The 27,389-nt window shown below is 38.0% G+C and overlaps 2 protein-coding genes and 3 long non-coding RNA genes across 8 annotated transcripts in view; 3 read left to right on the top strand and 2 right to left on the bottom strand.

Moving 5' to 3' along the window:
* Nucleotides 1-1,401, top strand: part of alpha-Cat (catenin alpha) — a 204,151-nt gene extending 202,750 nt beyond the window's left edge. Inside the window, exon 14 of one of the 2 annotated variants that reach the window (XM_073992454.1) lies at nt 731-1,401. The gene's annotated coding sequence lies outside the window, so the exon portion shown is untranslated. Of the gene's footprint in view, nt 1-713 lie in introns of both variants that reach the window. The other variant, XM_073992448.1, reaches the window with a different exon arrangement.
* A 3,600-nt stretch (nt 1,402-5,001) lies between these two features.
* Nucleotides 5,002-8,028, top strand: LOC141406645 (uncharacterized). The gene is made up of 2 exons (XM_073992490.1): nt 5,002-7,345; nt 7,420-8,028. Exon 1 carries the CDS (start codon nt 6,607-6,609, stop codon nt 7,309-7,311), a length of 705 nt encoding a protein of 234 aa, XP_073848591.1. The 5' UTR covers nt 5,002-6,606; the 3' UTR covers nt 7,312-7,345; nt 7,420-8,028.
* Nucleotides 8,029-13,040: 5,012 nt separating this feature from the next.
* LOC141406655 (uncharacterized) lies at nt 13,041-25,369 on the bottom strand. 3 transcript variants are annotated; one of them, XR_012413456.1, is made up of 9 exons: nt 24,960-25,369; nt 24,816-24,899; nt 24,639-24,751; nt 24,370-24,565; nt 23,952-24,266; nt 23,649-23,885; nt 22,811-23,023; nt 13,483-13,583; nt 13,041-13,408 (listed from the first exon to the last, which is right to left on the bottom strand). It is a non-coding gene; the product is annotated as an uncharacterized lncRNA (long non-coding RNA). The 3 variants fall into 3 exon arrangements; XR_012413457.1 differs by having other exon boundaries at nt 23,690-23,881; XR_012413454.1 differs by having other exon boundaries at nt 23,649-23,881; nt 24,960-25,367.
* Nucleotides 25,368-26,559, top strand: LOC141406690 (uncharacterized). The gene is made up of 2 exons (XR_012413475.1): nt 25,368-25,633; nt 25,702-26,559. It is a non-coding gene; the product is annotated as an uncharacterized lncRNA (long non-coding RNA).
* Nucleotides 25,543-26,863, bottom strand: LOC141406678 (uncharacterized). The gene is made up of 2 exons (XR_012413469.1): nt 25,983-26,863; nt 25,543-25,908 (listed from the first exon to the last, which is right to left on the bottom strand). It is a non-coding gene; the product is annotated as an uncharacterized lncRNA (long non-coding RNA).
* Between the last annotated feature and the right edge of the window lie 526 nt (nt 26,864-27,389).

Here is a 27,389-nt window from a genome sequence, read left to right as displayed (position 1 = left end):
TTAGTTTCATATTTTTGATCATTTTATTGAAAATCAACAAAACCAATTATTAACAAAATGTTGCTACATATTTTTTCGTGAAAATCACGTTTTTCTTCGAACAACGATTTATCATTTCTAAAAACTAAACAAGCTGGCATTACGAATGATAACTTAAAGCAAACATAAAAAAGAACAAAATAAGAATGAACTCAAACACTGTATTTTTCAAAGTTATGTTGATTTTTTGCGCCTCAATCACAGTAAAACTGAAAATCCAATAAAAATGAACATTATTTTCACACAAAAAAACTTTCTTTAAACACAATATTTTCAGAATTCCCACTTCTACAGTGTTTTCTAATCATATGTTTTTGTTTTGTTTCTTTTGTTTCCTCTAATGTTGCCATATTTATACTAAAAAATAAGATTTTCGGAATTCACCAAATCGATCGAAATCTGGAGAAGCTAAAACATTGAAACCATTCCGATCTGTAGTGTATCTCAATAGCATATTTCATACATATGGTAACACTGATTCTTGTTATGCTTTTTCTATTCTATCAATGTATCTTTTGTACTAATTAGTATTCGTTACATTTTTAGTTACTGTCATATTTCTTACTAGTTATCATTAACTAGTTCACTTCGATTTCAACTATCAACCAGATCAAAACGTTCGACTCCATTGTTAATCTTTTATATCTTTGTTGTTACTTATTTATTAAATAAAGCATCAATATTTAATCAGTATCAAACGCGTATCAAATTGGCGACGAGGATAAACACAAAACACTACATTTCAAATAAAAATGGTCGTTTCAACAAATCGGTGTCATCGTTAACAAGTTGCGACGAATCAAACATGGTGCAAATCCTAGTGCGGAAAAACAACAACAGCTAAAATTCAGCATCAACAACTCAACAAAATCGAAACACCCTTTCAGAGAAAAATGCATCAATCATCAATCCAAGTCAATTCAACAAATCATCAAATCAGAATCATCAACCTGTTTCAAAATGTAAAACCTGCTTTGGTGAAGTGCCATGCCATCAATGAAGTCAGCAAGTGCATGCTGCGCCAGATAACGATCAAGTCTAAGGAAACTACATCCTGCTCTCCTGACGGACCAAGTCCTTATTAAGCCTGGGAGACTATAGTGTATCTCAATAGTATATTTCATACATATGGCAACACTGATTCTATGTTATGCTTTTTCTATTCTATCAATGTATCTTTTGTACTAATTAGTATTCGTTACATTTTTAGTTACTTCCATATTTCTTACTAGTTATCATTAACTTGTTCACTTCGATTTCAACTATCAACCAGATCAAAACGTTCGACTCCATTGTTAATCTTTTATATCTTTGTTGTTACTTATTTATAAAATAAAGCATCATTATTTAATCAGTATCAAACGCGTGCTTACTTTCAATTTAAGTACACAACACGATCGGAATCTGTGACATGCCTGATAGAAGTTTAAATTGACTCCATCGCCTGCTTCCTGAAAATGCTTGTCATGACATTCAGCCCAATCATAAACATCATTTCACAGTGAGTTTTTTCACTTTCGCTTCCTCCCTTATTATAAACATCATAAGGGAGAACAAAACTCACGTTCGTGAGAAAAGTAGCTATCATAAATGTCAAAAAAGTGAGAATGTGAGGCAATTTTTTCTCACTACAGAAATCAAGGTGAGTTGAACAAAAAAATGTAAATATGAAAATTTTTTATAGAAAAAAAAAAATCGGCAAAAACGAATATTTTGCATTTGTAATGATAATCAATTGTATTTTTTTGTGTTTTACGTTGAAAGTAACAAATAAAAAAAACAATTAGAAATTCTTTTGGCAACTATACATGTTCATCAATGAAGTAAGGAAGACCAAATGAGTATTAAACTATGTATCAACATATGACACAGGCAGGTTTGAATACATGGATCCCCCTAAAAAGAAGGCGAATGCAAAACAGAATTTTCTCAGCACTCTCCATTGGTAATTGAAAAATTCAGTAAATAGCACAGCAAAATACAGCACAAAGTTCGCGATCAACATAAAACTTTGCAACTTTTATACCAGTATAAACCGATTAAGCAACCAATGTAAAATCCTTTTTCGCCAAAGAAAATATTTTGATTAGCATTGCAGCAAAGCTCTGCATCTGAATCAATGTAAGGTTGGACAAAAATGTGAAAAATGGCTACAAAATGACCACCTTTAGTAACCTCGGTTAAAACCATTGGGCAATAGCTGAATCACATACCAATCTGAAAAAAAACTCAAAATGTCTACTTGATTCCTTGCTACACAAATTACATGTATTTTAACTGACCGTGGAGTTGGGGGTTCGTATAGTGCCATCTCCAACAATGTGGCCCAAATACCGAACCTCTTTCATGCTAAATTTGCTCTTCTCAACATTTATTGTGACTCCCGCAATGCGCAAACACTTAGCTACTTCCTTGAGAACATCGATGTGCCTTTCGAACGTCATACCACTAGAAAGTCGTCCAGGTAGAACAAAACCTCAGTCCTGAGAGACGCTGGTATTACTCTACCTATATTATTTATATTAACTTCCGTATGATGTTGCAGTTTATTGGCATGGCTTTAGTCTTTCCGATGTTAACTTCTAGGCCGATACTTTTGCAGAGCCTTATTAAGTCATTGATTTTACTTTGCATGTCGCTATGTTTATGGGATATTAGGCAAATGTCGTCTGCAAAGTCTAGATCTTCAAGATGACGCTGGAATCCCCATACAATTCCTCTCTTTCTTTTGCAAACTTCAGCCATAACAGTATCAAGCACTAACGCAAACAATAGTGGGGATAGAGGACAACCTTGTTTCACTCCGATGTTTGTAGTGAACGTATCGCTGTATATGTTGTTGTGTCGAACTTTGAGGGGTGCATTCTCGTACATAGCTTTTATTATGTTGGTTATTTATGTGGGACTCCTTTGTTTCGTAAAGCATTCCATATTGCGGTGCGTTTTACCGAATCAAAGGCTTTCGTGAAGTCAATGAACACTATATAGAGGGGCGAATGTCATTCGATAGACTGCTCGATCCGTATTCGAAGTGTATTCGATTGGTCAATGCAACTGCGATGGGATCTGAAACCGGCTTGTTCGTCGCGTAGTGAGCGCTCGATCACATGTAGCCTATTGTTGATGATTGTTGCTAATACAGTAGAACCTCGATAATTCGTAATTCAAGGGACCGGCAATTTTATACGAATTATCGAAGATTTCGAATTAGCGAAGTTAAAATGCGAAGGAAATGGCTTCAAGGGACCGGCAGCTTATACGAAATATCGAAGATTACGAATTATCGCGACTCTACTGTACAGTAGAGTCACTCTACTGTATGTACTTTATAAATTGTGTTAGGTTTAAGGATGCGCAGCCCTCTATTAGACTGTTTCACTCGGAGACCGTTGGTCCATTGTGTTCATCCTGTGTAGGCTATTTAAAGATGATGGAGATGATGATTTAAAGATGATGGAGGTGTGTTGTTGAGATGATTAAAGATGAAGGAGATGATGGAGTGTTAATGCAGCTTGATGAGATGAGGATGATAGGACAGAGATGATGGTGAGTGTATGAGATGTAGAGATTGACGCCAAGGAATTATCTGGAAGAGCGAAAAGAGTATGATTATTAAGGGTTGTTAAGGACCTTTGCCAAGCCATGCTAGATGTCTGGCAAAGTTGAGTAGGACGGTGGGGTCTATGTTAGACAGGAAGGTCAGAGTGTCTATCTCATAACTGCCTAGTGTACGGTATCTCCTTGTTTGCAACATGGGACACCTACAAAGCAGATGTTCGACAGTCTCTATCTCCTCCGCATCTTCGCATAGTCTGCAGTAGTCAATGCCACTGTCGTCCCATTTTGAAGTTAGGGACCTCACTCTGCCGTGACGTAAGTCCCACCGCGATTTTTATCCCTAGCTTATCAAGTGATAGAAGGGAAGCCGTTCTTCGACGAGAAACCACTGGCCAGATTGCCTTGGATACCCTACAACCAGGTTCCAATAGCCATCTTTGATGTGCTTTCTTGTTGAAGATCTCCCGAAGTTTGCCAATGTAGTGGCACATCGGTGGCCGGACAGTTTCATCAACTGATAAGTCGATAGACCTCGAGCCAGTTCATCTGCTACCTCGTTTCCCATGATGTTGCTGTGACCCGGAACCCATCATAGTTTTACGATATCGTGTATATCCTGCAGAGCTCTCCTACAATCAAGAATAGCTCTTGAATTTATGTTCCGTGACTTGAGGGCCGCTTGACTATCGACATATATAGTCAACGGTCCTGTAAGACTGCCTCACAGCCCTTTCACCAATTAAGCTGTTTTCTTGATAGCAAGAATCTCCGCCTGAAAAACACTACAATTATCGTCAAGCTTATATGAGTTTTTAATAAGTGGATACTCGCAGTAGACGCCAGCGCCAGTTCCTTCTTCCATCTTGGACCCGTCTGTGTAAATTGCCAGACCGTCCAGAGGAGATATGCACTCAGCCCATGCGTCTCTGTTTGGTAAGATAACAGTTAAGGAGTCAAACTTGAATTAGGTAGGCATATAATCGCTTATACTATGTTTACATTTGTAGTCGAATTTGGTAACGAACACACCCATTGTGTAGTCGTATTTAGTAATGAACACACCCATTGTAAATAATACACTTATCGATAGCATTTGGTACGATAAAACACAACAATGTATTTGTAATCGATATGTACACTAGTATAGAGAACTGAGTATGATGAAATAAAATGAAAAGAAGCCATTCTTGGCGTACCCTCTGAAGAGCTAACAACTCAGGTGTGACAAAGAACCCGTCGGCGAAAAAAACTGGATGGTGAAATTAAATTAAAACGCAAAAGAACAGGAGTGGAAAAAAACTGAAAGAAAAAGAAGAAATTTAGTGAAACTAAGCGGAGAACTAGAAGAAAAAATAGATAGTGAAAAACTCTAAGAAAAAGAAAAACTAAAATTCTAAAAAGAAAAGAAAAACTAAAATTGAAAAATGTCTTGTGAAAATTTAAGAGAAGAGCTAAGAAAACTCGGCATCCAGTTTCCAGAAACTGCCACATAAATGCAGCTACGAGACTTGTTGAAGGAGGTGGTTGGTGGGCCGGCAGAAAAAACTGCCAAGAACAAAGATATGCCCGGTGAAACCAACACACAAACAAACGAAGAAGCTAGCGGCAGCAACCAAAACGAGCAAGCAGACATTTTTGAACGAGCCAGTGGCAGCGCCCAGACAAGCCAAAACGAGCAAGCTAGTGGCAGCGCCCAGACAAGCCAAAGCAAGCAAACACACACACACAGACAAACGAACATGCGGGTACATCCAACAAGGCAAGTAAGGCTGATGAAAACGAAACACAAAAAATAGACAGACTGCAAGCCAAACTACGCTTGCTACAATTGCAATTCGAAATAAGCGAGCTGGAAACAAAAAGTGGAAAACCGAAAAGCTATGTAAGTTTCGTGGACATCGAGAATGCCCTTGAAAAATTCAGCGGAGATAATGAGTACAATATCTCAAAGTGGACAAGAGAATTCGAAAAGATTACTGCAGTGATGGGATGTACCGCTGCTGAACAGTTTGTGTTTGCTAGAAGGATGATGACGGGCAGCGTCAGCTTGTTTTTGCGCTCTTCGAAGGCCACCACTTGGAAAGAACTTAAGGCAGAGCTGACTGGTGAGTTCAAAAGATCAACAGGGGTAAAAGAGGCCCTAAAAACTTTGGAGGAAAGAAAATGGGAGAGACAAGCCGAAAGTCTCCACCGGTATGTATTGGCCATGCAGGAGCTGGCTGAAGAGGCGCCTATCAATGAAGCCGAATTGATAGAGTTTATCGTGGAAGGCATGCGGGACAAGACGTCAGCAACAGCGATGTTCCTCAACGTGACGTCACTCGAGGTATTCAAGCGCAACATTCCACGCTACGAGAAATTAGTCCGGGAGAGAAGCCAACGCCGTTGGGCCGCAGGGGCTAAAAAAAATCTAAGTGAGGTGAGATGCTACAATTGCCAAAACTTTGGGCACTATGCCACATCATGCCCAAAGCAACCCAAACCTAAAGGTGCAAGGGCACATCAGACCACACTGCCCACTCAGAGCGGTAGCAGCAATGGAAGATGAAGAGGAGCGGGAAGAAGTCACATGGAACATGCAGGTAAGAGTAGTCTTTGGGTCCCCTTATTCAGAATCTAACATCAAATTTATTTATTCTCTTATCGATACTGGTAGCCCCTGCAGCTTCATAAATAAAGACGTTATCTACTACATTGACCCAGAGGCTAGAATTGAGGAGGAAAAGGTGTCAAAATATAAAAGTTTAGATGGGGAAAAACTGAAGACCTGCGGGAAGAAAAAAGTAATAATAGAATTTCATGGGGAAAAGAAAGAAATGAATTTAAACATACTTAATGAAAAAGCGCCTTGCTACCTAATATTGGGGAGAGATTTTCTAAATCTTTTTAATATCATTTTAAGTGTAAAACACAAAAACCTAAATACAAACAAATGTAATAGTAGCCCTAAGATATTTTTTGGTATGGACTCCACAAATGAAGACAAGGTGGAGCCAGAAAAAATAAAAAATGAAATCATCGGAAAAAAAGAAAACAATGAAAAGCTATGTAAGTTTCGTGGACATCGAGAATGCCCTTGAAAAATTCAGCGGAGATAATGAGTACAATATCTCAAAGTGGACAAGAGAATTCGAAAAGATTACTGCAGTGATGGGATGTACCGCTGCTGAACAGTTTGTGTTTGCTAGAAGGATGATGACGGGCAGCGTCAGCTTGTTTTTGCGCTCTTCGAAGGCCACCACTTGGAAAGAACTTAAGGCAGAGCTGACTGGTGAGTTCAAAAGATCAACAGGGGTAAAAGAGGCCCTAAAAACTTTGGAGGAAAGAAAATGGGAGAGACAAGCCGAAAGTCTCCACCGGTATGTATTGGCCATGCAGGAGCTGGCTGAAGAGGCGCCTATCAATGAAGCCGAATTGATAGAGTTTATCGTGGAAGGCATGCGGGACAAGACGTCAGCAACAGCGATGTTCCTCAACGTGACGTCACTCGAGGTATTCAAGCGCAACATTCCACGCTACGAGAAATTAGTCCGGGAGAGAAGCCAACGCCGTTGGGCCGCAGGGGCTAAAGAAAATCTAAGTGAGGTGAGATGCTACAATTGCCAAAACTTTGGGCACTATGCCACATCATGCCCAAAGCAACCCAAACCTAAAGGTGCAAGGGCACATCAGACCACACTGCCCACTCAGAGCGGTAGCAGCAATGGAAGATGAAGAGGAGCGGGAAGAAGTCACATGGAACATGCAGGTAAGAGTAGTCTTTGGGTCCCCTTATTCAGAATCTAACATCAAATTTATTTATTCTCTTATCGATACTGGTAGCCCCTGCAGCTTCATAAATAAAGACGTTATCTACTACATTGACCCAGAGGCTAGAATTGAGGAGGAAAAGGTGTCAAAATATAAAAGTTTAGATGGGGAAAAACTGAAGACCTGCGGGAAGAAAAAAGTAATAATAGAATTTCATGGGGAAAAGAAAGAAATGAATTTAAACATACTTAATGAAAAAGCGCCTTGCTACCTAATATTGGGGAGAGATTTTCTAAATCTTTTTAATATCATTTTAAGTGTAAAACACAAAAACCTAAATACAAACAAATGTAATAGTAGCCCTAAGATATTTTTTGGTATGGACTCCACAAATGAAGACAAGGTGGAGCCAGAAAAAATAAAAAATGAAATCATCGGAAAACTGTGCAGTGTTTCTTTAAAAGGGGGAAAAGAAGGTAGAAGTCGGTTGGGGAAAACTAATAAAGAGAAAGAAGAGCACATAGGAGCACTGGAAGAAATTAAAGAGAATTTCGGAAATTTAAAGAGTGACCATGAGAAAACTGGGGGAAACTTGAAAAGGGATATCGGACAGACGGAAGAGAACGTATATGATTTTGGAAAAGAGAAAGAGCAAGCTCAAGAAGATTTTAAAGAAAATAATGGGGAACTAATTATTAAAGAAAATTTTAAAGAAAATAATGAAAGCTTGATTATTAAAGAAAATTTTAAAGAAAATATTGGAAGCCTGATTATTAAAGAAAATGATGGGGAACTGATTATTAAAGAAAATTTTAAAGAAAATAATGGAAGCCTGATTATTAAAGAAAATTTCAAGGAAAATAACGAGGAACTGAATATTGAAGAAAATTTTAAAGAAAACAATGAAAACTCGATCATTAAAGAAAATTTTGAAGAAAACAACGGGGAATCGATTATTAAAGAAAATTTCAAGGAAAATGAACGGAAGCAAATTATTAAAGAAAGTTTAGATACTTTGCAGAATGCAAATAAGAATGAAGGGTGGGAAAAACAAAAAGGGGAATTCCAACAAAACTTATGGGAAGAAGTTTGTAAAATTGAAATAGATAACCAGGAGGAAACATGGAACATAAATCCGCAGTTGGAATTGAAGGAAAAGAAAGAGATTCAGGATATAGTAAAGGAGGGATATTTTAGGAAACTGGAAGATAACCCGAAGGAAGCAGATTATAAGGCCTCCATATTAGTTAACTCAGGAAATAGTCCCACCGCGATTTTTATCCCTAGCTTATCAAGTGATAGAAGGGAAGCCGTTCTTCGACGAGAAACCACTGGCCAGATTGCCTTGGATACCCTACAACCAGGTTCCAATAGCCATCTTTGATGTGCTTTCTTGTTGAAGATCTCCCGAAGTTTGCCAATGTAGTGGCACATCGGTGGCCGGACAGTTTCATCAACTGATAAGTCGATAGACCTCGAGCCAGTTCATCTGCTACCTCGTTTCCCATGATGTTGCTGTGACCCGGAACCCATCATAGTTTTACGATATCGTGTATATCCTGCAGAGCTCTCCTACAATCAAGAATAGCTCTTGAATTTATGTTCCGTGAATTGAGGGCCGCTTGACTATCGACATATATAGTCAACGGTCCTGTAAGACTGCCTCACAGCCCTTTCACCAATTAAGCTGTTTTCTTGATAGCAAGAATCTCCGCCTGAAAAACACTACAATTATCGTCAAGCTTATATGAGTTTTTAATAAGTGGATACTCGCAGTAGACGCCAGCGCCAGTTCCTTCTTCCATCTTGGACCCGTCTGTGTAAATTGCCAGACCGTCCAGAGGAGATATGCACTCAGCCCATGCGACTCTGTTTGGTAAGATAACAGTTAAGGAGTCAAACTTGAATTAGGTAGGCATATAATCGCTTATACTATGTTTACATTTGTAGTCGAATTTGGTAACGAACACACCCATTGTGTAGTCGTATTTAGTAATGAACACACCCATTGTAAATAATACACTTATCGATAGCATTTGGTACGATAAAACACAACAATGTATTTGTAATCGATATGTACACTAGTATAGAGAACTGAGTATGATGAAATAAAATGAAAAGAAGCCATTCTTGGCGTACCCTCTAAAGAGCTAACAACTCAGGTGTGACAAAGACCCCGTCGGCGAAAAAAACTGGATGGTGAAATTAAATTAAAACGCAAAAGAACAGGAGTGGAAAAAAACTGAAAGAAAAAGAAGAAATTTAGTGAAACTAAGCGGAGAACTAGAAGAAAAAATAGATAGTGAAAAACTCTAAGAAAAAGAAAAACTAAAATTCTAAAAAGAAAAGAAAAACTAAAATTGAAAAATGTCTTGTGAAAATTTAAGAGAAGAGCTAAGAAAACTCGGCATCCAGTTTCCAGAAACTGCCACATAAATGCAGCTACGAGACTTGTTGAAGGAGGTGGTTGGTGGGCCGGCAGAAAAAACTGCCAAGAACAAAGATATGCCCGGTGAAACCAACACACAAACAAACGAAGAAGCTAGCGGCAGCAACCAAAACGAGCAAGCAGACATTTTTGAACGAGCCAGTGGCAGCGCCCAGACAAGCCAAAACGAGCAAGCTAGTGGCAGCGCCCAGACAAGCCAAAGCAAGCAAACACACACACACAGACAAACGAACATGCGGGTACATCCAACAAGGCAAGTAAGGCTGATGAAAACGAAACACAAAAAATAGACAGACTGCAAGCCAAACTACGCTTGCTACAATTGCAATTCGAAATAAGCGAGCTGGAAACAAAAAGTGGAAAACCGAAAAGCTATGTAAGTTTCGTGGACATCGAGAATGCCCTTGAAAAATTCAGCGGAGATAATGAGTACAATATCTCAAAGTGGACAAGAGAATTCGAAAAGATTACTGCAGTGATGGGATGTACCGCTGCTGAACAGTTTGTGTTTGCTAGAAGGATGATGACGGGCAGCGTCAGCTTGTTTTTGCGCTCTTCGAAGGCCACCACTTGGAAAGAACTTAAGGCAGAGCTGACTGGTGAGTTCAAAAGATCAACAGGGGTAAAAGAGGCCCTAAAAACTTTGGAGGAAAGAAAATGGGAGAGACAAGCCGAAAGTCTCCACCGGTATGTATTGGCCATGCAGGAGCTGGCTGAAGAGGCGCCTATCAATGAAGCCGAATTGATAGAGTTTATCGTGGAAGGCATGCGGGACAAGACGTCAGCAACAGCGATGTTCCTCAACGTGACGTCACTCGAGGTATTCAAGCGCAACATTCCACGCTACGAGAAATTAGTCCGGGAGAGAAGCCAACGCCGTTGGGCCGCAGGGGCTAAAGAAAATCTAAGTGAGGTGAGATGCTACAATTGCCAAAACTTTGGGCACTATGCCACATCATGCCCAAAGCAACCCAAACCTAAAGGTGCAAGGGCACATCAGACCACACTGCCCACTCAGAGCGGTAGCAGCAATGGAAGATGAAGAGGAGCGGGAAGAAGTCACATGGAACATGCAGGTAAGAGTAGTCTTTGGGTCCCCTTATTCAGAATCTAACATCAAATTTATTTATTCTCTTATCGATACTGGTAGCCCCTGCAGCTTCATAAATAAAGACGTTATCTACTACATTGACCCAGAGGCTAGAATTGAGGAGGAAAAGGTGTCAAAATATAAAAGTTTAGATGGGGAAAAACTGAAGACCTGCGGGAAGAAAAAAGTAATAATAGAATTTCATGGGGAAAAGAAAGAAATGAATTTAAACATACTTAATGAAAAAGCGCCTTGCTACCTAATATTGGGGAGAGATTTTCTAAATCTTTTTAATATCATTTTAAGTGTAAAACACAAAAACCTAAATACAAACAAATGTAATAGTAGCCCTAAGATATTTTTTGGTATGGACTCCACAAATGAAGACAAGGTGGAGCCAGAAAAAATAAAAAATGAAATCATCGGAAAACTGTGCAGTGTTTCTTTAAAAGGGGGAAAAGAAGGTAGAAGTCGGTTGGGGAAAACTAATAAAGAGAAAGAAGAGCACATAGGAGCACTGGAAGAAATTAAAGAGAATTTCGGAAATTTAAAGAGTGACCATGAGAAAACTGGGGGAAACTTGAAAAGGGATATCGGACAGACGGAAGAGAACGTATATGATTTTGGAAAAGAGAAAGAGCAAGCTCAAGAAGATTTTAAAGAAAATAATGGGGAACTAATTATTAAAGAAAATTTTAAAGAAAATAATGAAAGCTTGATTATTAAAGAAAATTTTAAAGAAAATATTGGAAGCCTGATTATTAAAGAAAATGATGGGGAACTGATTATTAAAGAAATTTTTAAAGAAAATAATGGAAGCCTGATTATTAAAGAAAATTTCAAGGAAAATAACGAGGAACTGAATATTGAAGAAAATTTTAAAGAAAACAATGAAAACTCGATCATTAAAGAAAATTTTGAAGAAAACAACGGGGAATCGATTGTTAAAGAAAATTTCAAGGAAAATGAACGGAAGCAAATTATTAAAGAAAGTTTAGATACTTTGCAGAATGCAAATAAGAATGAAGGGTGGGAAAAACAAAAAGGGGAATTCCAACAAAACTTATGGGAAGAAGTTTGTAAAATTGAAATAGATAACCAGGAGGAAACATGGAACATAAATCCGCAGTTGGAATTGAAGGAAAAGAAAGAGATTCAGGATATAGTAAAGGAGGGATATTTTAGGAAACTGGAAGATAACCCGAAGGAAGCAGATTATAAGGCCTCCATATTAGTTAACTCAGGAAATATAACTTATTGCTCGCCTAGAAGGCAATCCTTTGCAGAGAAAGGGGAGGTTAATAAAATTATCACAGAACTTTTGGACAAAAAGATTATACGACCCAGCAATTCGCCATACGCATCCCCCATCGTCCTCACTAAGAAGAAGAGCGGGGAAACAAGGATGTGTATAGATTATAGGGCCCTTAATAAAATCACAGTTAGAGACAATTATCCGTTACCGTTAATAGAAGACTGCTTGGAATATCTCGAGGCAAAAGCATGGTTCACCATATTGGACCTGAAGTCGGGATTTTACCAAGTCAGACTGGAAGATGAATCCGTTAAGTATACGTCCTTCGTAGTACCGAATGGACAATATGAGTTCTTGAGGCTACCATTTGGGTTAAAAAACGGACCGGCTATATTCCAAAGATTTATTACGGGGATATTTCAGGACTTTTTAGAAAACAACGAAATGGTTATATACATGGATGATATCGTGATAGCGTCGAAAACACTGAATGAGCACATTGTTGCGGGTGACTTATGCTTTATGCATTTTTATTTTCTTTGTTTGTCGAAGCCCACAGCATTTTTTATACGTGTGACACGTAGCTGCCGGCAAAAGTGAGCGAACCGGATACATTAAACGGCCGGTTCATATGTTCAACTATCAGTGTTGCCAGCTCAAAATCAGATAAAATACAGCACTGTAGGGGCGTAAAGGGTTCAGTAGAGGCGAACAGAATAAAATTAAATAAATGTAGGAAAAAGCGCAAAAAGTTGGATAATAAGGGAAAATGGTTCCCTATAAAAGGCCTAACGGAGGGAAATTCCGCCATCATTAATCAGTCTTTGGAGTTAGAGAACAGATTCTTTTATACAAACCCAGATAAAACCAGTGTCAGCAAATAAAAGAAAAAAACTATATAATTTTCATACAAAAGATTTGTGATTTTTTTTATTGATTGATTGGTGTCGGTTGTTTGTTACATGGATGTTTTTGTGCGAGCAAGCTAGAGTAAGTTGAGATTATGTCTGTGACAAGGTCTGGCTTTGATTGGTTGTTCTTTTGTGTGTTTCTTAAAGATATCGCCAAAACCCAGCGTCAACCAAACCAGCCAAGTATTGACCCCTCTAAGTGTCTGCCTGGAGGAGGTCATAGATCTTTTTGGGGAAAAATCGTAAATATTGTTCTGCCAGAGAAGCCACATTAGTGTGCGAGCCAGGGCAACCAGGCAATTGATGATTTTGTATTTGTGACGGAAAGCAGCCAAAGTTTATACCAGCTAGAGTGCCTATAAAAAAATAAAGACACAATATATAAGTAAACTGGATGCGAAGGTAAAAGAAAATATTGTTGTAGACTTACCGAATAGCAAAATTGATCCACGTACAAAAGTGATCACTGTCAAAAGTGATAACGACTGCTTACGTCTGCGCAGGAGCGCTTTCTTGGTGCCTTGTGTTTGCCTGTAAGGAACGAGAAGAAATATAACTAATTGACGCAAGAAAAATTCAAAGACTGAAACTTTTTGTGTTATATTTTATTATATTAGTGTCAAACTAAATTGTGATTGTCCGTAGATAGAATATTAGTATATAAGTACGTTTTGATTGTGAGGGTTATTAACACCAAATTTTAACAGTGGGCGTAGGGTTACCCCAAAGATTACGAAAGGAGTAGGTGAATTTTGTCTGTGGACAGATTGATAACGTCCATCATTACGCCGCTAATCGAGCTCAATTAGAGGGTTGATATAATTTTCTCTAAAATTTAGCCAGAGTTGGCAAACTAAAGAATTCTTCTTCGTACTTGGATGGTAGTCTGAGTCATTGGCTCACGAAGTAATTGTTAGGTGTTGATGATCCATGAATTGCCATATGATATTGATTGTTTTGTTATTTTAAGAAATATGACTTTTGCAATAAATTATAATTCTTTTATGTAAACTTTATCGTAAATATGTTGTTCTAGTTTGTTTGTAAGAGAGGGCATCAGGGGTGTGCTATGAAGTGGTAAGTGTGTGTGGCGTTCGGGGCCTTTTTAATATTTCAACGCTTGGACAAAAGGGTCATGGCAGGGCGGGCATAGTGGGGGAGCAAAAGATACCAAGCTCCTGTGTCATCGTGGTATGGTGTGTATGTGTTTTCATGTTGTTAGTTGTCTTGTTTATAAGATCCAATTACTTACGTGTTCATTCCCTAAGGGTATTGGTGGCAGGGTTAAAAACCTCCCCCTGAAGGTGTGCTCCTATCTGAGCTAGTGTGGAACCCCACCAAAACGCCGCTGAAAGGCAGATTGTAACAGTATGGCGCCCAATTAAAATCGTTAATGCCTTATAGGCATGAATAATTAAGCATGTGCAATATAACCTACGCACTGTACAATAGATCATAGGGAACAATAGTTTAAAGCGAAGTATCGCATTTCTAACAACCTATCGGATATTGTATCCACTGTTTATAGATCGAACTGTGATAAAAGTGCAATATGTAGTATAGGAAAGTTAGAAATTAGGATACCTCGTTCCAGAGATTAGGGTCTAGTACAATAGCTTTTGTTCGTCAAGTGTAACAAAATATGTATTGTTTTATGACCAGTGTTTGTATATGTCTGTTATTTTTTTGTTTGTTTAAAGTAAAGTCCATAGAAAATGGGTAGCATAGGATAAATTGCGATATCTGTTCAGGCCATAAAAGCCAGAAACTGTATCGTTCAATTTGATCATCTTCCATGAGATCCTTTTTTTTTAGATATATAAAAAAAACTGCCATGGACCTACTTCCTAAATTTATGTTCGTTAGTGTAAAGTCCAAGCTATTCAATACCCGATGACAACCTGATTAGGCCACTAAACTATAAAGATAGTTTCTTTTTTTAGGGAAATAATCCACACACTATCTTACGTATAGCTGAAAACACCTCTGATCACCTCTTGTATGTGTATTTGTTTATAAAAAAGGAGAAAAAAAACTTTTGTTTTGACGACTAACCTGTCTTCATATTTTTAAAATCCTAGTCTAATTTTTATACTAATATAAGCCTTTAAGTAAAAAATAGATCAAGTACAGTAACCTAATTAGTTCTAGTTAAATCTTAGTTTTATGATTTTATGTCCTTACGTTATTCTTTTTTATTTTCTTTGTGAGGGCAAAATCGGCAATTTAAATAAACGCTAAACTTAACATAAGCTAATGAGTGCAGCCGCGGGTAAAAGACGTTTGAAAAGAGATAGATCATTTGATTTGAGTAGACCTTTTATTGTGTTACCTAAACAGAAGAAAAAAAGACCTGAATCCAAAATGGCAACTGATAGCCCTAACATCGATCCAACCATCCGGGATCTATCGGGTTCCATCAATAACCCTAATAGTAGTACTAGTTCTGCTGGAGGTCTCCCACTCAACCGTAACCAACCGAACTCAAATTCTGAACTGAACCAACTAGTAAAGAGTATGGTCTATGATAGCCTGAATCAGGCACAGACTAAAATACAGGCTATGGTACAGGCATCGGTTACTAAAGAAATGGAAAAGGTTTATTCAGTCATAGACAGATTGAACGATTCAATAAATAGGCTTTCACTTAATGGGCAAACTACGTCACAAAACCAACCAGACCAACAACAACAAAATACTGATCAAAGTTCTGGACCGCCCTCAACCCCAAGGAGTGTGAGAGGTAATGCAAGTACAAGCCGTAGTTCCAATATCGTCCCATCATTTGTGACCAGTCTGAATTATCAAGGTATAAAGCTGGACCGTTTAGGATTAAATTTCTCTGGTCGTCCCAATACACTGGCAGTGGAAGATTTCATATATCGCCTGGAGCACTTCCAAAAGCTCTATAATCTACCTTGGCAAGATATATTGAATGAATTTCATGTTCTAGTTTCGGGAACAGCCAATGAATGGTTCTGGCTCGAGCAAATGAATGAAAATATTTCTACGTGGGAATCATTAAAACATGCTTTAGGCGAGAGGTTTAAGACAAAACGAACTTGTTTCGAAGAAATGCGGGATTTGCTTGAGCGTAAGCAAATGCCGGGAGAATCTATCAATGCCTTCTTCCATTATTTGAATTCTATGAGAGCTAAATTAGGAAAACCCGTAAAGGAGTATGAAATGATAGCCCTCGCTAAGAAAAATCTGAGGAAGAATATATCAAGCATTGTGTACTCAATGCCAGTGTCCTCCCTTGAACAATTAAGAATAGAATGTATTGAGGTAGATAAAACTTTTTTCCGTCGTGAATCGGTTCCAATATCAAACCCAATCATCAACAAACCCGTGCGTGTCAATGCTTTACAAGAAGGAAACGAAAGGGACGATTTTCAGGTAGTTTGTGAACAAGAGGAAGAAATAGACATTTCAGCTATTAATACCCAACTAATATGTTGGAATTGTCAAACCCCAGGCCACTTATTTAGAGAATGTACGTCTTCACAGAAAAACCAATTTTGTTTTAAGTGCGGAAAACAAAATACGATTACCCCTAAATGCGCAAACTGTAGAGCGGGAAACTCGAGAAAGAACGTGGTTGCCGCGGGGAACCGCCGTTCGATCGAACAACCCGCCGAACCGGACCTTCAACTGAATCAGAATGTGAACAAAATAACTCAATAAATTATTCCAAAATTAGGCATTACTTGCCGTTAGAGGTCAGAAAAGAAAATTATGACCGCGCTAGGTCTAGAATTTTTCAAGATAAAACCGAAAATAAAAGTGAAAACCAGGAACTAAACTCATGGGCGGACAACGAAATACAAAAGAAGAAGAATGCTAAGAGTTGGCAAAAGATATTAAAACTTAGGCAAAAACAAAAGCAGCATAAAGTATTAAAGAAATCCGTGTCCGAAGCAATTGTAAGATGCCAAAGTCGTAAGGACCAAAGGCCGTATGCCGATGTAAAAATAGACGGAAAAGTAATGAAGGGTTTGCTAGACTCAGGGGCAACAGTCGGTCTTCTAGGGAAATCATGTAGAGAAATAGTGGAAGAGATAGGGGCAGACGTACAAATGTATATTTCAAATGTCACTACAGCATCTGGTCAACGTCACCGAATCTTAGGAACGGTTGAGGTAAACATTGAGTACCAAAACAAAATAGCTAAAATGATTTTATTTATGTGTCCCGATCTAGAACAGGAACTATATCTAGGTATAGATTTCTGGAAGATATTTGAAATTGCACCAGAAATCTTTCCTGTTTCTGAAATCGGTCTAGACCTTCAGATCAAAATCCACGGAAACTCAACAAATCAAAACAGTAACATGCATGAACTGACTGATGACCAACAGAAGAAACTGACCGAAGTAATTGAAAAGTTCCGTACGTTTGAAAAGAATGGGTTGGGATGCACCACGTTGGAGAAGCATGCTATAAAATTAGTGGACGGGGCAAATCCCGTAAAAGATAAACATTACCCTCTATCGCCCGCCGTACAGGATATCGTTTACAAAGAAATTGATCATATGCTGGCGCTGAAGGTCATAGAACCTAGCGATTCGCCATGGAGCAATCGGACAACCGTTGTGCGAAAACCGGGAAAGAACCGCTTCTGTTTAGATGCGAGGAAGCTCAACGCTTTAACGATCAAGGACGCTTATCTCTTACAAAATATTGATGGGATACTGAGCCGCATAGACCAAACCCACTTCATCAGCAGCGTCGACCTGAAGTATGCGTTTTGGCAAATAGAGTTGGAAGAAGATGCCAAACCATACACCGCCTTCACGGTACCAGGTCGGCCGCTGTATCAATTCAGGATGATGCCGTTTGGTCTATGCAACGCGGCTCAGAGATTGTGTAGCTTAATGGATCGAGTAATCCCCGGCAAACTTAAATCGAACGTATTCATCTACTTAAATGACCTACTGATAATTTCGGAAGACTTTGATACCCACTTAAGATTGCTGAACGAGGTAGCAGAATGCCTTCGGAATGCGAAGTTAACAATCGGTCTAAAAAAATCTTTATTTTGCTTTCGCGAACTGAAATACTTAGGGTTTATCATCGGAAATGGGTGTCTGAAGACTGACCCGGAAAAGGTGAGCGCGATTATGAGAATACCAATACCAAAAAGTCCTAGGGAAGTGAGGAGCTTTTTGGGTACCGCAGGATGGTACCGACGATTTATACAAGACTTCGCTACCATCTCCGCAGCGCTAACAGACACAGTGAAGAAGGGACAGAAGTTTATGACAACGCCCCAAGCCACCGAATCTTTTAACAAATTGAAGAAAGCCCTGACATCGGCCCCCGTTCTCCGACATCCGGATTTCCGAAGTGAATTTTTCATCCAGTGTGATGCTTCGGATTATGGAATTGGAGCGGTTTTGTTTCAAAGGGATGATGACGGTGGGGAATATCCCATCGCATTTTATTCCCAAAAATTGAATGCGAGTCAGCGGAACTACTCCGTCACAGAAAAAGAGTGTTTGGGTGCGGTACTGGCTGTCAAAAGGTTTCGCCCGTATGTCGAGCTTATGAAGTTTACGATTATTACCGACCACGCGAGCCTAAAATGGCTTATGTCATTAAAGGACTTGAGTGGAAGGCTCGCCCGATGGTCCCTACAACTTCAAGCGTTCGATTTTTCAATTGAACACCGTAAAGGCGCGGAAAATGTTGTAGCGGATACCCTGTCACGAATACCTATTGATTCGGATGTAATGGTAGAAGAAATTTCGGCTGACGATATTCTGGATTTCGAGACCACAGCTTTTGAAAGCGAGGAGTACATGGCGCTGCGAGATACCATAATAGCTAACCAGGAACGTCTCCCTGATTTAAAAGTGGATAATGAAAAGGTTTTTATTAGAATCAAACATTTCGATGAGGCAACGATGGAATTTGAATGGAAATTGTGGATACCACAAGAAATTACCTACGTCATGATCGAGAAAGCACACAACTACACCCAAGCTGTGCACGATGGCATAAACAAAACAGTAAAATGTTTAAAAACATACTATTATTGGCCCAATATGTTATCTCAGGTCAAGAAGTATATTTCTAATTGCCAAATTTGTAAGGAAACAAAGTCGACGAATCAGGTTATGCGACCTACTATGGGAAACGAAGTAGTAACTGGAAGACCGTTCCAGAAACTTTACATAGATTTCCTTGGAAAGTATCCACGATCCAAGAACGGCAACGCCTATATATTTATAGTGTTGGATCACTTTTCCAAGTTTATCTTTTTACACGCGATGAAAGAAGCAACGGCTAAAAATGTGGTAAAGTTTTTGGAAAATCAAGTTTTCCACATATTCGGTGTACCCGAATGCATCCACAGCGACAACGGGAAACAATTTGTTTCGAAATTGTTCGAAGATATGACTAAAACCTACAAAATTAATCACATAACGACCGCTTTCTATTCGCCACAATCTAATGCGGCAGAACGTGTCAATCGATCTGTATTGGCGGCGATAAGAACTTATGTGGAAAAGGACCATCGTGATTGGGACATATACCTGCCAGAAATTGAACAAGCCCTCCGAACGTCCGTGCACTCCTCCACAGGAGTAAATCCGTTCTTTGCGTTGTTCGGATATAATATGTTCACAAACGGAACTGACTTTAAACTAGCGAAAAAACTTCAATCCCTTACGGACCACCAGATTCTACAACTGGACAAAAACGAAAGATTAGAGTTGTTGAGGGAAAAGATCAAAGACAACATGCATCAGGCATATGAGTCCAGTGCTAAAAGATACAACAGTAGAGCGAGGAATGTAACTTTTAGGCCAGGACAGGAAGTATACCGGAGGAATCACATGCTGTCTGATTTCAAGAACAATATAAATGCAACATTTTGCAAAAAATTCTTGAAATGCAGAATAGTGAGACCTGTCGGGAACAACATGTTCGAGTTGGAAACTCTACAGGGAAAATCGCTCGGAAATTATCATGTTAAGGATATTAAAACATAAACTGTGATAGAAGCCTGTGATATAATAAATAACTAAGTGCAATTTAGAATAAAAATGTGTGTTGTGCATGTCCATTTTTAATTTATGTTGTACTAGTTGTTTTTTATATACCCACAGATTATTTACTGAATTTATTGTCTTACATATCCTATGATAAAAAAAACCGATTATTTGCTGAACAGATTATTTACCGAATTAATTATCTTAAATATCCCATGATAAAAACCTTTGAAAGATACATTTATTTGTTCGGGCCGAAGATGTCATTATTCAACACATGTGCAATATAAAACTGTGATACCGAATATCTTAGTTTAATATAGGTTTAATGAATCTGTTTGTGAATGTCCCGATTTATTAATCTATCGTTCTAAGAATTCTTGTATCAGTTATTATTGCATATTTTATTTACCATAGCGTAGGAGATGTCACAATAGCCCGGCTGAATGACACAAACAGGGCGTGGGAGTTCCCCACGTTGGGATAAGCATAGCCAAATCAGTACATATTAATACAAATAAATAAGTATACCAAATTATTTTTAACAAAAAAAAAAGGCTAAGCAATGGTCACAATCTCAGACGAGAAATGGCAATTGAAAAATGGGATAATAACAAAAGCATAAAAATCTATCAGATGAAAAAGTTTCACCCACCCATACATAAACGCCCTGCCCCGAATCGTATTCCAACTATAACCAATGTGAAGAGTATGTAATTAAATCACAACCAAAACATAAAATAAAAAAACAACATAAATTCCCGGTAGGTAGCGGCCCTTTAACCTGTACACACTCATCCAAAGAAAGAATGAAATAAACCCCCATTTTTTTGCACATAATTTTTTTTTGAAAAACTATCCACCTCATATGTTATGCGAAAAGCTATAAGACTTCCCGGCAAAACATTGCGATACCCAAAATAAAAATAAACATTTTTCGCAGATCAAAACCAATATCAGATTCTGAAAAGAGAACATATATTTTGTTTCAGTTATTCAATTTGTATTCCGTATAATTTCCCCTGAATCACCATCCCCAATTGTTTCCAGATAAAAGTTTTTAATATCATTCACAAAAATTCTTTTCTCAGATATCTCTCCAGATTCAATAAACAATTCTATAGTATAATCCATTAACATTTTTCATTTGATTGTCTCAGGGTATATTTTCACGTGCAGTTAATATTCTTTAATATCATCCACTGACATTTTTATCTCATATATCTCTCTAGATTCAATAAACAATTTTATAACCCATTAATATTTTTCATTTGATTGCTCCAGGTATATTTTCACGTAAAATTAATATTCTTCAATACCATCCCCCGATATTGTATTTATCCCAGCGCTCCACATTCAATAAAAAAAACTATTTTATATAATCCACTGATATTTTATTCTGATTAAAGATCGTTTCACATTAAATTAAAATTGTTCAATAGATGTGTTCAAGCGGTTTTACGCAGTAAAAAAATGAATGCTTATAAATATCCACCGATATTCCCTCATTTCAATATAATTTACTTAGAGTTGACTCACACGTAAATAACACTGTGCTACAGTGAAAATTTGCAGGGGTTCTAATGCATAAATTCGGTTTTGTGGGAGTCCACAGAAGACGAAAATACCGTTGGTTTCTTTGGGTCACTTCCGTTTTTCATTTTATAACGGTAAATGTAGTGAAAAATGGGCTTTCTTGGATTTTCAACTTTAAACGGACATTACTTCTTATTTCCACAACCGATTTGCACACATTGTCTTTCATTATAAAGAGGAGAGTAATGCCTTTCGAACAAGCCATAGATTTTTAAAATTGGTTAACAAATGGCTAATTAATAGTGGTTTAAGTGTGACAAAAAAGCATTAAAAAACAGTAAAATGTTTTTCCTTGTGCTCTAGGCTGCGTAAATGATACCTAACAGTACAATTATTTACAGTAAGCAAGTAGGAAATTTAGTTGGCTTTCCAAAATGGGAAAAAGCAACAAAATCCGTTGAAAAATGAATGCGTTATGGCATTTTTTGTGTTTGAACTTTTTGGTTTTTTTAATATTTTCCTTTATAAAACATTGATACCTTGTGCGTAATTGTTAAGCAGGATAATCGCAATTGGAATCATACATGCTAAGATACCCATCTTTTATAAAGGAAAATGTGAAAAAAACCAAAAAGTTGAAACACAAAAAATGCCATAACGCATTCATTTTTCAACCGATTTCGTTGGTTTTTCCCATTTTGGAAAGCCAACTAAATTTCCTACTTGCTGTTTGAGTTTTTGTCACACTTAAACCACTATTACTTAGCCATTTGTTAACCGATTTTAAAAACCTATGGCTTGTTCGAAAGGCATTACTCTCCCCTTTATAATGAAACACAGTGTGTGCAAATCGGTTGTGGAAAAAAGAAGAAATGTCCGTTTAAACTTGAAAATCCAAGAAAGCCCATTTTTCACTACATTTACCGTTATAAAATCAAAACCCGAAGTGACCCAAAGAAACCAAAGGTATTTTCGTCTTCTATGGACTCCCACAAAACCGAATTTGTGCATCAGAAATCCTGCAAAAAAATTTTGTCCACTTTTGTATCACAGTGTAATTATCGCATGCGATAAAAATGTCATGCAACAAGGTTATGATCTCCCCCTTAACGCACTGTGGTATATCAAGACAAAACACACGAGAACCGACATCGTTTAGCCCCCTCTACACAACGTCACTATGTCTGCCATTCCCATAAAGATACACAAAACAAAACTCACCTGCATGTATGCGGTTTCCTGGCTGAGTTGACGGAATAACCGGAACATCACCATCACAGGTAGTTGATGTTGTTTTCAGGAACAAATGAGATGGTACACAGCTTGTCACATATAAATTCACTAAAGTTTGCAAGTCTGTTTCACACATTAATGCCAGCCACTAATTGTTAGGTACCCATAAAGTAAGACAGCAACACGAATAGAAATATTAGTCTGAAAAGAAATAACAAAAAATGTTAGTAATGAACCACAACACCGGACACAACAAGAAAGAAGAATAAAAAATAAATATAGGCATTAGGAAACCAATAGGCTTAAGGGATGGGATTGAAATGGTAAATGTTCACAAGCAAATGGGCCAAACATTTCCAAATCGTTTGCCCACACAATATTGTATTTTTTATTCTTTTAAAAAAAAAGAAATCAAACATTGCACACGGTAAACAAGCTATACCGAGGTAACCAATTATAAAAGGTCAACGACAATTTATAAAATCCTCATAAAGGTGGCCAACATTTGTTTACAGGTACCCGTGTACCGTGGTGTCGAAGATGGTTGTAGATAATAGTTGGATGTTATACAATATTCGGTCTGCTCTCATTTTAACACTGTGTCGTTAGTCAGGCAGTTGAGCCACTTTTTTGTTTTCCACGACCAATATCGTTGGTTACCTGCCTTGTTAAGAAACAACACTAACAATGATCACCATCACTTTACCCATAGAATTCTTTTTTTATTAACACGGAAATCCCATTGACATCACAGAGAAACACTTGTTTTTAAATTGCACATTCACACTTGTTTATCAGCCATAATAATAAAAAATTATAAACTAACCTGTCTTCCAAATCATTCAATATGCAATAGAGGCAACTAACCCTGTCCTGTCTGCTTGAATATTCCAAAATTATATTGTCCATGTTTTGTTGACTTTAATAGTACAATACAAATCACTTTTATTGACGGAATTGGGTCGGGAAAGTATAACCGGTTGTTCCAATGTCGACTCCGATGTGGGTTATTGGCACACATACATATAAGATCCCCGTACACGAAAATTTAACAATTAACTACCTGCAAAAGAAAATGTAAGAATAAAAACACAATTATCAATTGTTTCGCGATGAATACATATATTACCTGCCTAACTATGAATGTAAACAAAAGCTGCTGTGAGTAAACATTATTGTGAGTGGATAGAATAATTTTTTTCATTGAAGTTTGTCACAAACTTGCAATGGACAGCGACGTCGATGTACGACGTCATGACAACGAGCTACAATAGTTTGTATTAAATGGTGATTCCGCTAATCAGCACACATTGTGACACACACACATCCTCGCAATTTGAAGGGCGAGTGGGGGAATGTTGTGTGTGACCGATTCGATGTGTGTACACTTATATGTATGTATGTGCCAATGGGTACACATGGTGGTTACCAGGCAAGCCGTTTGCTGAAATAGATAGGTAGAAGAAAAAATGTGAATTGTGGGAAATGGAAGTTAATGATTTTATTTGTTTTTTTTTTTTTTTTTTTAATAAAACACTTTTTTATACCTGGTCCTCTTTTGGGTGGGTTTTTCTTCCCGTCTTCCAGGCTATCCAAGGGAGATTATGAACATTACGATACTCATGAAATCAGACCTACGGTCATAATGGCACGAAAAATGAGTATTTTCCATAGATATTGTCTGCCGTCCGCAAAATAACATAAAAAAGAAGAAACAGCCAACTGCGAAGCAGGTCCTCACTCCTGAAAAGAAAAGATATGGACAACATTAGCTATTACTATTAATAAGATAACATATATTATTGATTTTACTCACCAACAGTCTTCTTCTAACTGATAACATTCATTCTGGTATAGCCAGGGCAGTTGTGAAACACTCAACTGCGCGCACACACACACATGTAAATTTCCCTGGTTAAATACCAACAGCTAGTCATGTAATGGAATGAGACAACAGTCAATCGGTGAATGGAACCGGTAAACACATACTTACATATGTATATGCGTACGTATGTATCGAACCACGCTACAATTTTCGCAGTGCGTACGCACAAACATACTGGCGAAAAAATCATGGCTGTAAAGAAAATAATAGTTATTATATCAATTTTCAGGCCAGAATTTTGCATGAACTTACCTGTTTGTCAGCGTTCCATATATCTCCGGTCATACCATGTACTAACCAAGATTAATGGTCATTAAGGGAAATCGTTCATCCCATTAATTCACAGCCATTCTTTACAGAGAGTTTCAATAAGCACCTTAAAAGCCCGCACATCGCCTTTTTCTTGGAATGCCTCGAAAATGCCGAAGTTTTGTTGCGGGTGACTTATGCTTTATGCATTTTTATTTTCTTTGTTTGTCGAAGCCCACAGCATTTTTTAAACGTGTGACACGTAGCTGCCGGCAAAGAAAAAGTGAGCGAACCGGATACATTAAACGGTCGGTTCATATGTTCAACTATCAGTGTTGCCAGCTCAAAATCAGATAAAATACAGCACTGTAGGGGCGTAAAGGGTTCAGTAGAGGCGTACAGAATAAAATTAAATAAATGTAGGAAAAAGCGCAAAAAGTTGGATAATAAGGGAAAATGGTTCCCTATAAAAGGCCTAACGGAGGGAAATTCCGCCATCATTAATCAGTCTTTGGAGTTAGAGATCAGATTCTTTTATACAAACCCAGATAAAACCAGTGTCAGCAAATAAAAGAAAAAAACGATATAATTTTCATACAAAAGATTTGTGATTTTTTTTATTGATTGATTGGTGTCGGTTGTTTGTTACATGGATGTTTTTGTGCGAGCAAGCTAGAGTAAGTTGAGATTATGTCTGTGACAAGGTCTGGCTTTGATTGGTTGTTCTTTTGTGTGTTTCTTAAAGATATCGCCAAAACCCAGCGTCAACCAAACCAGCCAAGTATTGACCCCTCTAAGTGTCTGCCTGGAGGAGGTCATAGATCTTTGGGGAAAAATCGTAAATATTGTTCTGCCAGAGAAACCACATTAGTGTGCGAGCCAGGGCAACCAGGCAATTGATGATTTTGTATTTGTGACGGAAAGCAGCCAAAGTTTATACCAGCTAGAGTGCCTATAAAAAAATAAAGACACAATATATAAGTAAACTGGATGCGAAGGTAAAAGAAAATATTGTTGTAGACTTACCGAATAGCAAAATTGATCCACGTACAAAAGTGATAACGACTGCTTACGTCTGCGCAGGAGCGCTTTCTTGGTGCCTTGTGTTTGCCTGTAAGGAACGAGAAGAAATATAACTAATTGACGCAAGAAAAATTCAAAGACTGAAACTTTTTGTGTTATATTTTATTATATTAGTGTCAAACTAAATTGTGATTGTCCGTAGATAGAATATTAGTATATAAGTACGTTTTGATTGTGAGGGTTATTAACACCAAATTTTAACAGTGGGCGTAGGGTTACCCCAAAGATTACGAAAGGAGTAGGTGAATTTTGTTTGTGGACAGATTGATAACGTCCATCATTACGCCGCTAATCGAGCTCAATTAGAGGGTTGATATAATTTTCTCTAAAATTTAGCCAGAGTTGGCAAACTAAAGAATTCTTCTTCGTACTTGGATGGTAGTCTGAGTCATTGGCTCACGAAGTAATTGTTAGGTGTTGATGATCCATGAATTGCCATATGATATTGATTGTTTTGTTATTTTAAGAAATATGACTTTTGCAATAAATTATAATTCTTTTATGTAAACTTTATCGTAAATATGTTGTTCTAGTTTGTTTGTAAGAGAGGGCATCAGGGGTATGCTATGAAGTGGTAAGTGTGTGTGGCGTTCGGGGCCTTTTTAATATTTCAACGCTTGGACAAAAGGGTCATGGCAGGGCGGGCATAGTGGGGGAGCAAAAGATACCAAGCTCCTGTGTCATCGTGGTATGGTGTGTATGTGTTTTCATGTTGTTAGTTGTCTTGTTTATAAGATCCAATTACTTACGTGTTCATTCCCTAAGGGTATTGGTGGCAGGGTTAAAAACCTCCCCCTGAAGGTGTGCTCCTATCTGAGCTAGTGTGGAACCCCACCAAAACGCCGCTGAAAGGCAGAATGTAACAACATACATCTATTAAAAAGGGTTATGGCCAGACTAGCTGAGTACGGACTAAAGATAAAAATCCAAAAATGCAGATTCGCGTTTAATGAAATAGAATACTTGGGATACAAGGTATCTAGAGCCATCAGAAGAACACGTGCGGTCGATTAAGCAATACCCATTGCCAAAGAACGTCAAGGAGATGCAAGCGTTTTTAGGATTATGCTCCTATTTCCGAAGATTCGTAAAGGATTTTCCTTAACGGCGAAACCCCTCTACGAATTGACGAAGGACGGAGCTAAATATGAAATTACAGAAGAATGTAGGAAAGCTTTTGAAGAACTTAAGCTGCATTTAACATCCAGTCCGACACTAGCAATTTATAACCCTAAGAGGGAGACCGAGCTGCATTGCGATGCCAGCGCCATAGGATTGGGGTCCATCCTTCTACAAAAACAAGATGATAATGTGTTCCACCCAGTAGCCTATTTCTCAAAACGGACCACA

This window comes from Musca autumnalis, unplaced genomic scaffold, assembly GCF_047663935.1.
Source record: "Musca autumnalis isolate F117 unplaced genomic scaffold, ASM4766393v1 scaffold_1, whole genome shotgun sequence".
Taxonomy (NCBI): Eukaryota; Metazoa; Arthropoda; class Insecta; order Diptera; family Muscidae; genus Musca; species Musca autumnalis.
This window is presented reverse-complemented; position numbering and strand designations above follow the sequence as displayed.

Coding starts and splice junctions, on each gene's coding strand:
- LOC141406645 (XM_073992490.1), top strand. CDS start 6,607: ATGAAATCATCGGAAAAAAAGAAAACAATGAAAAGCTATGTAAGTTTC.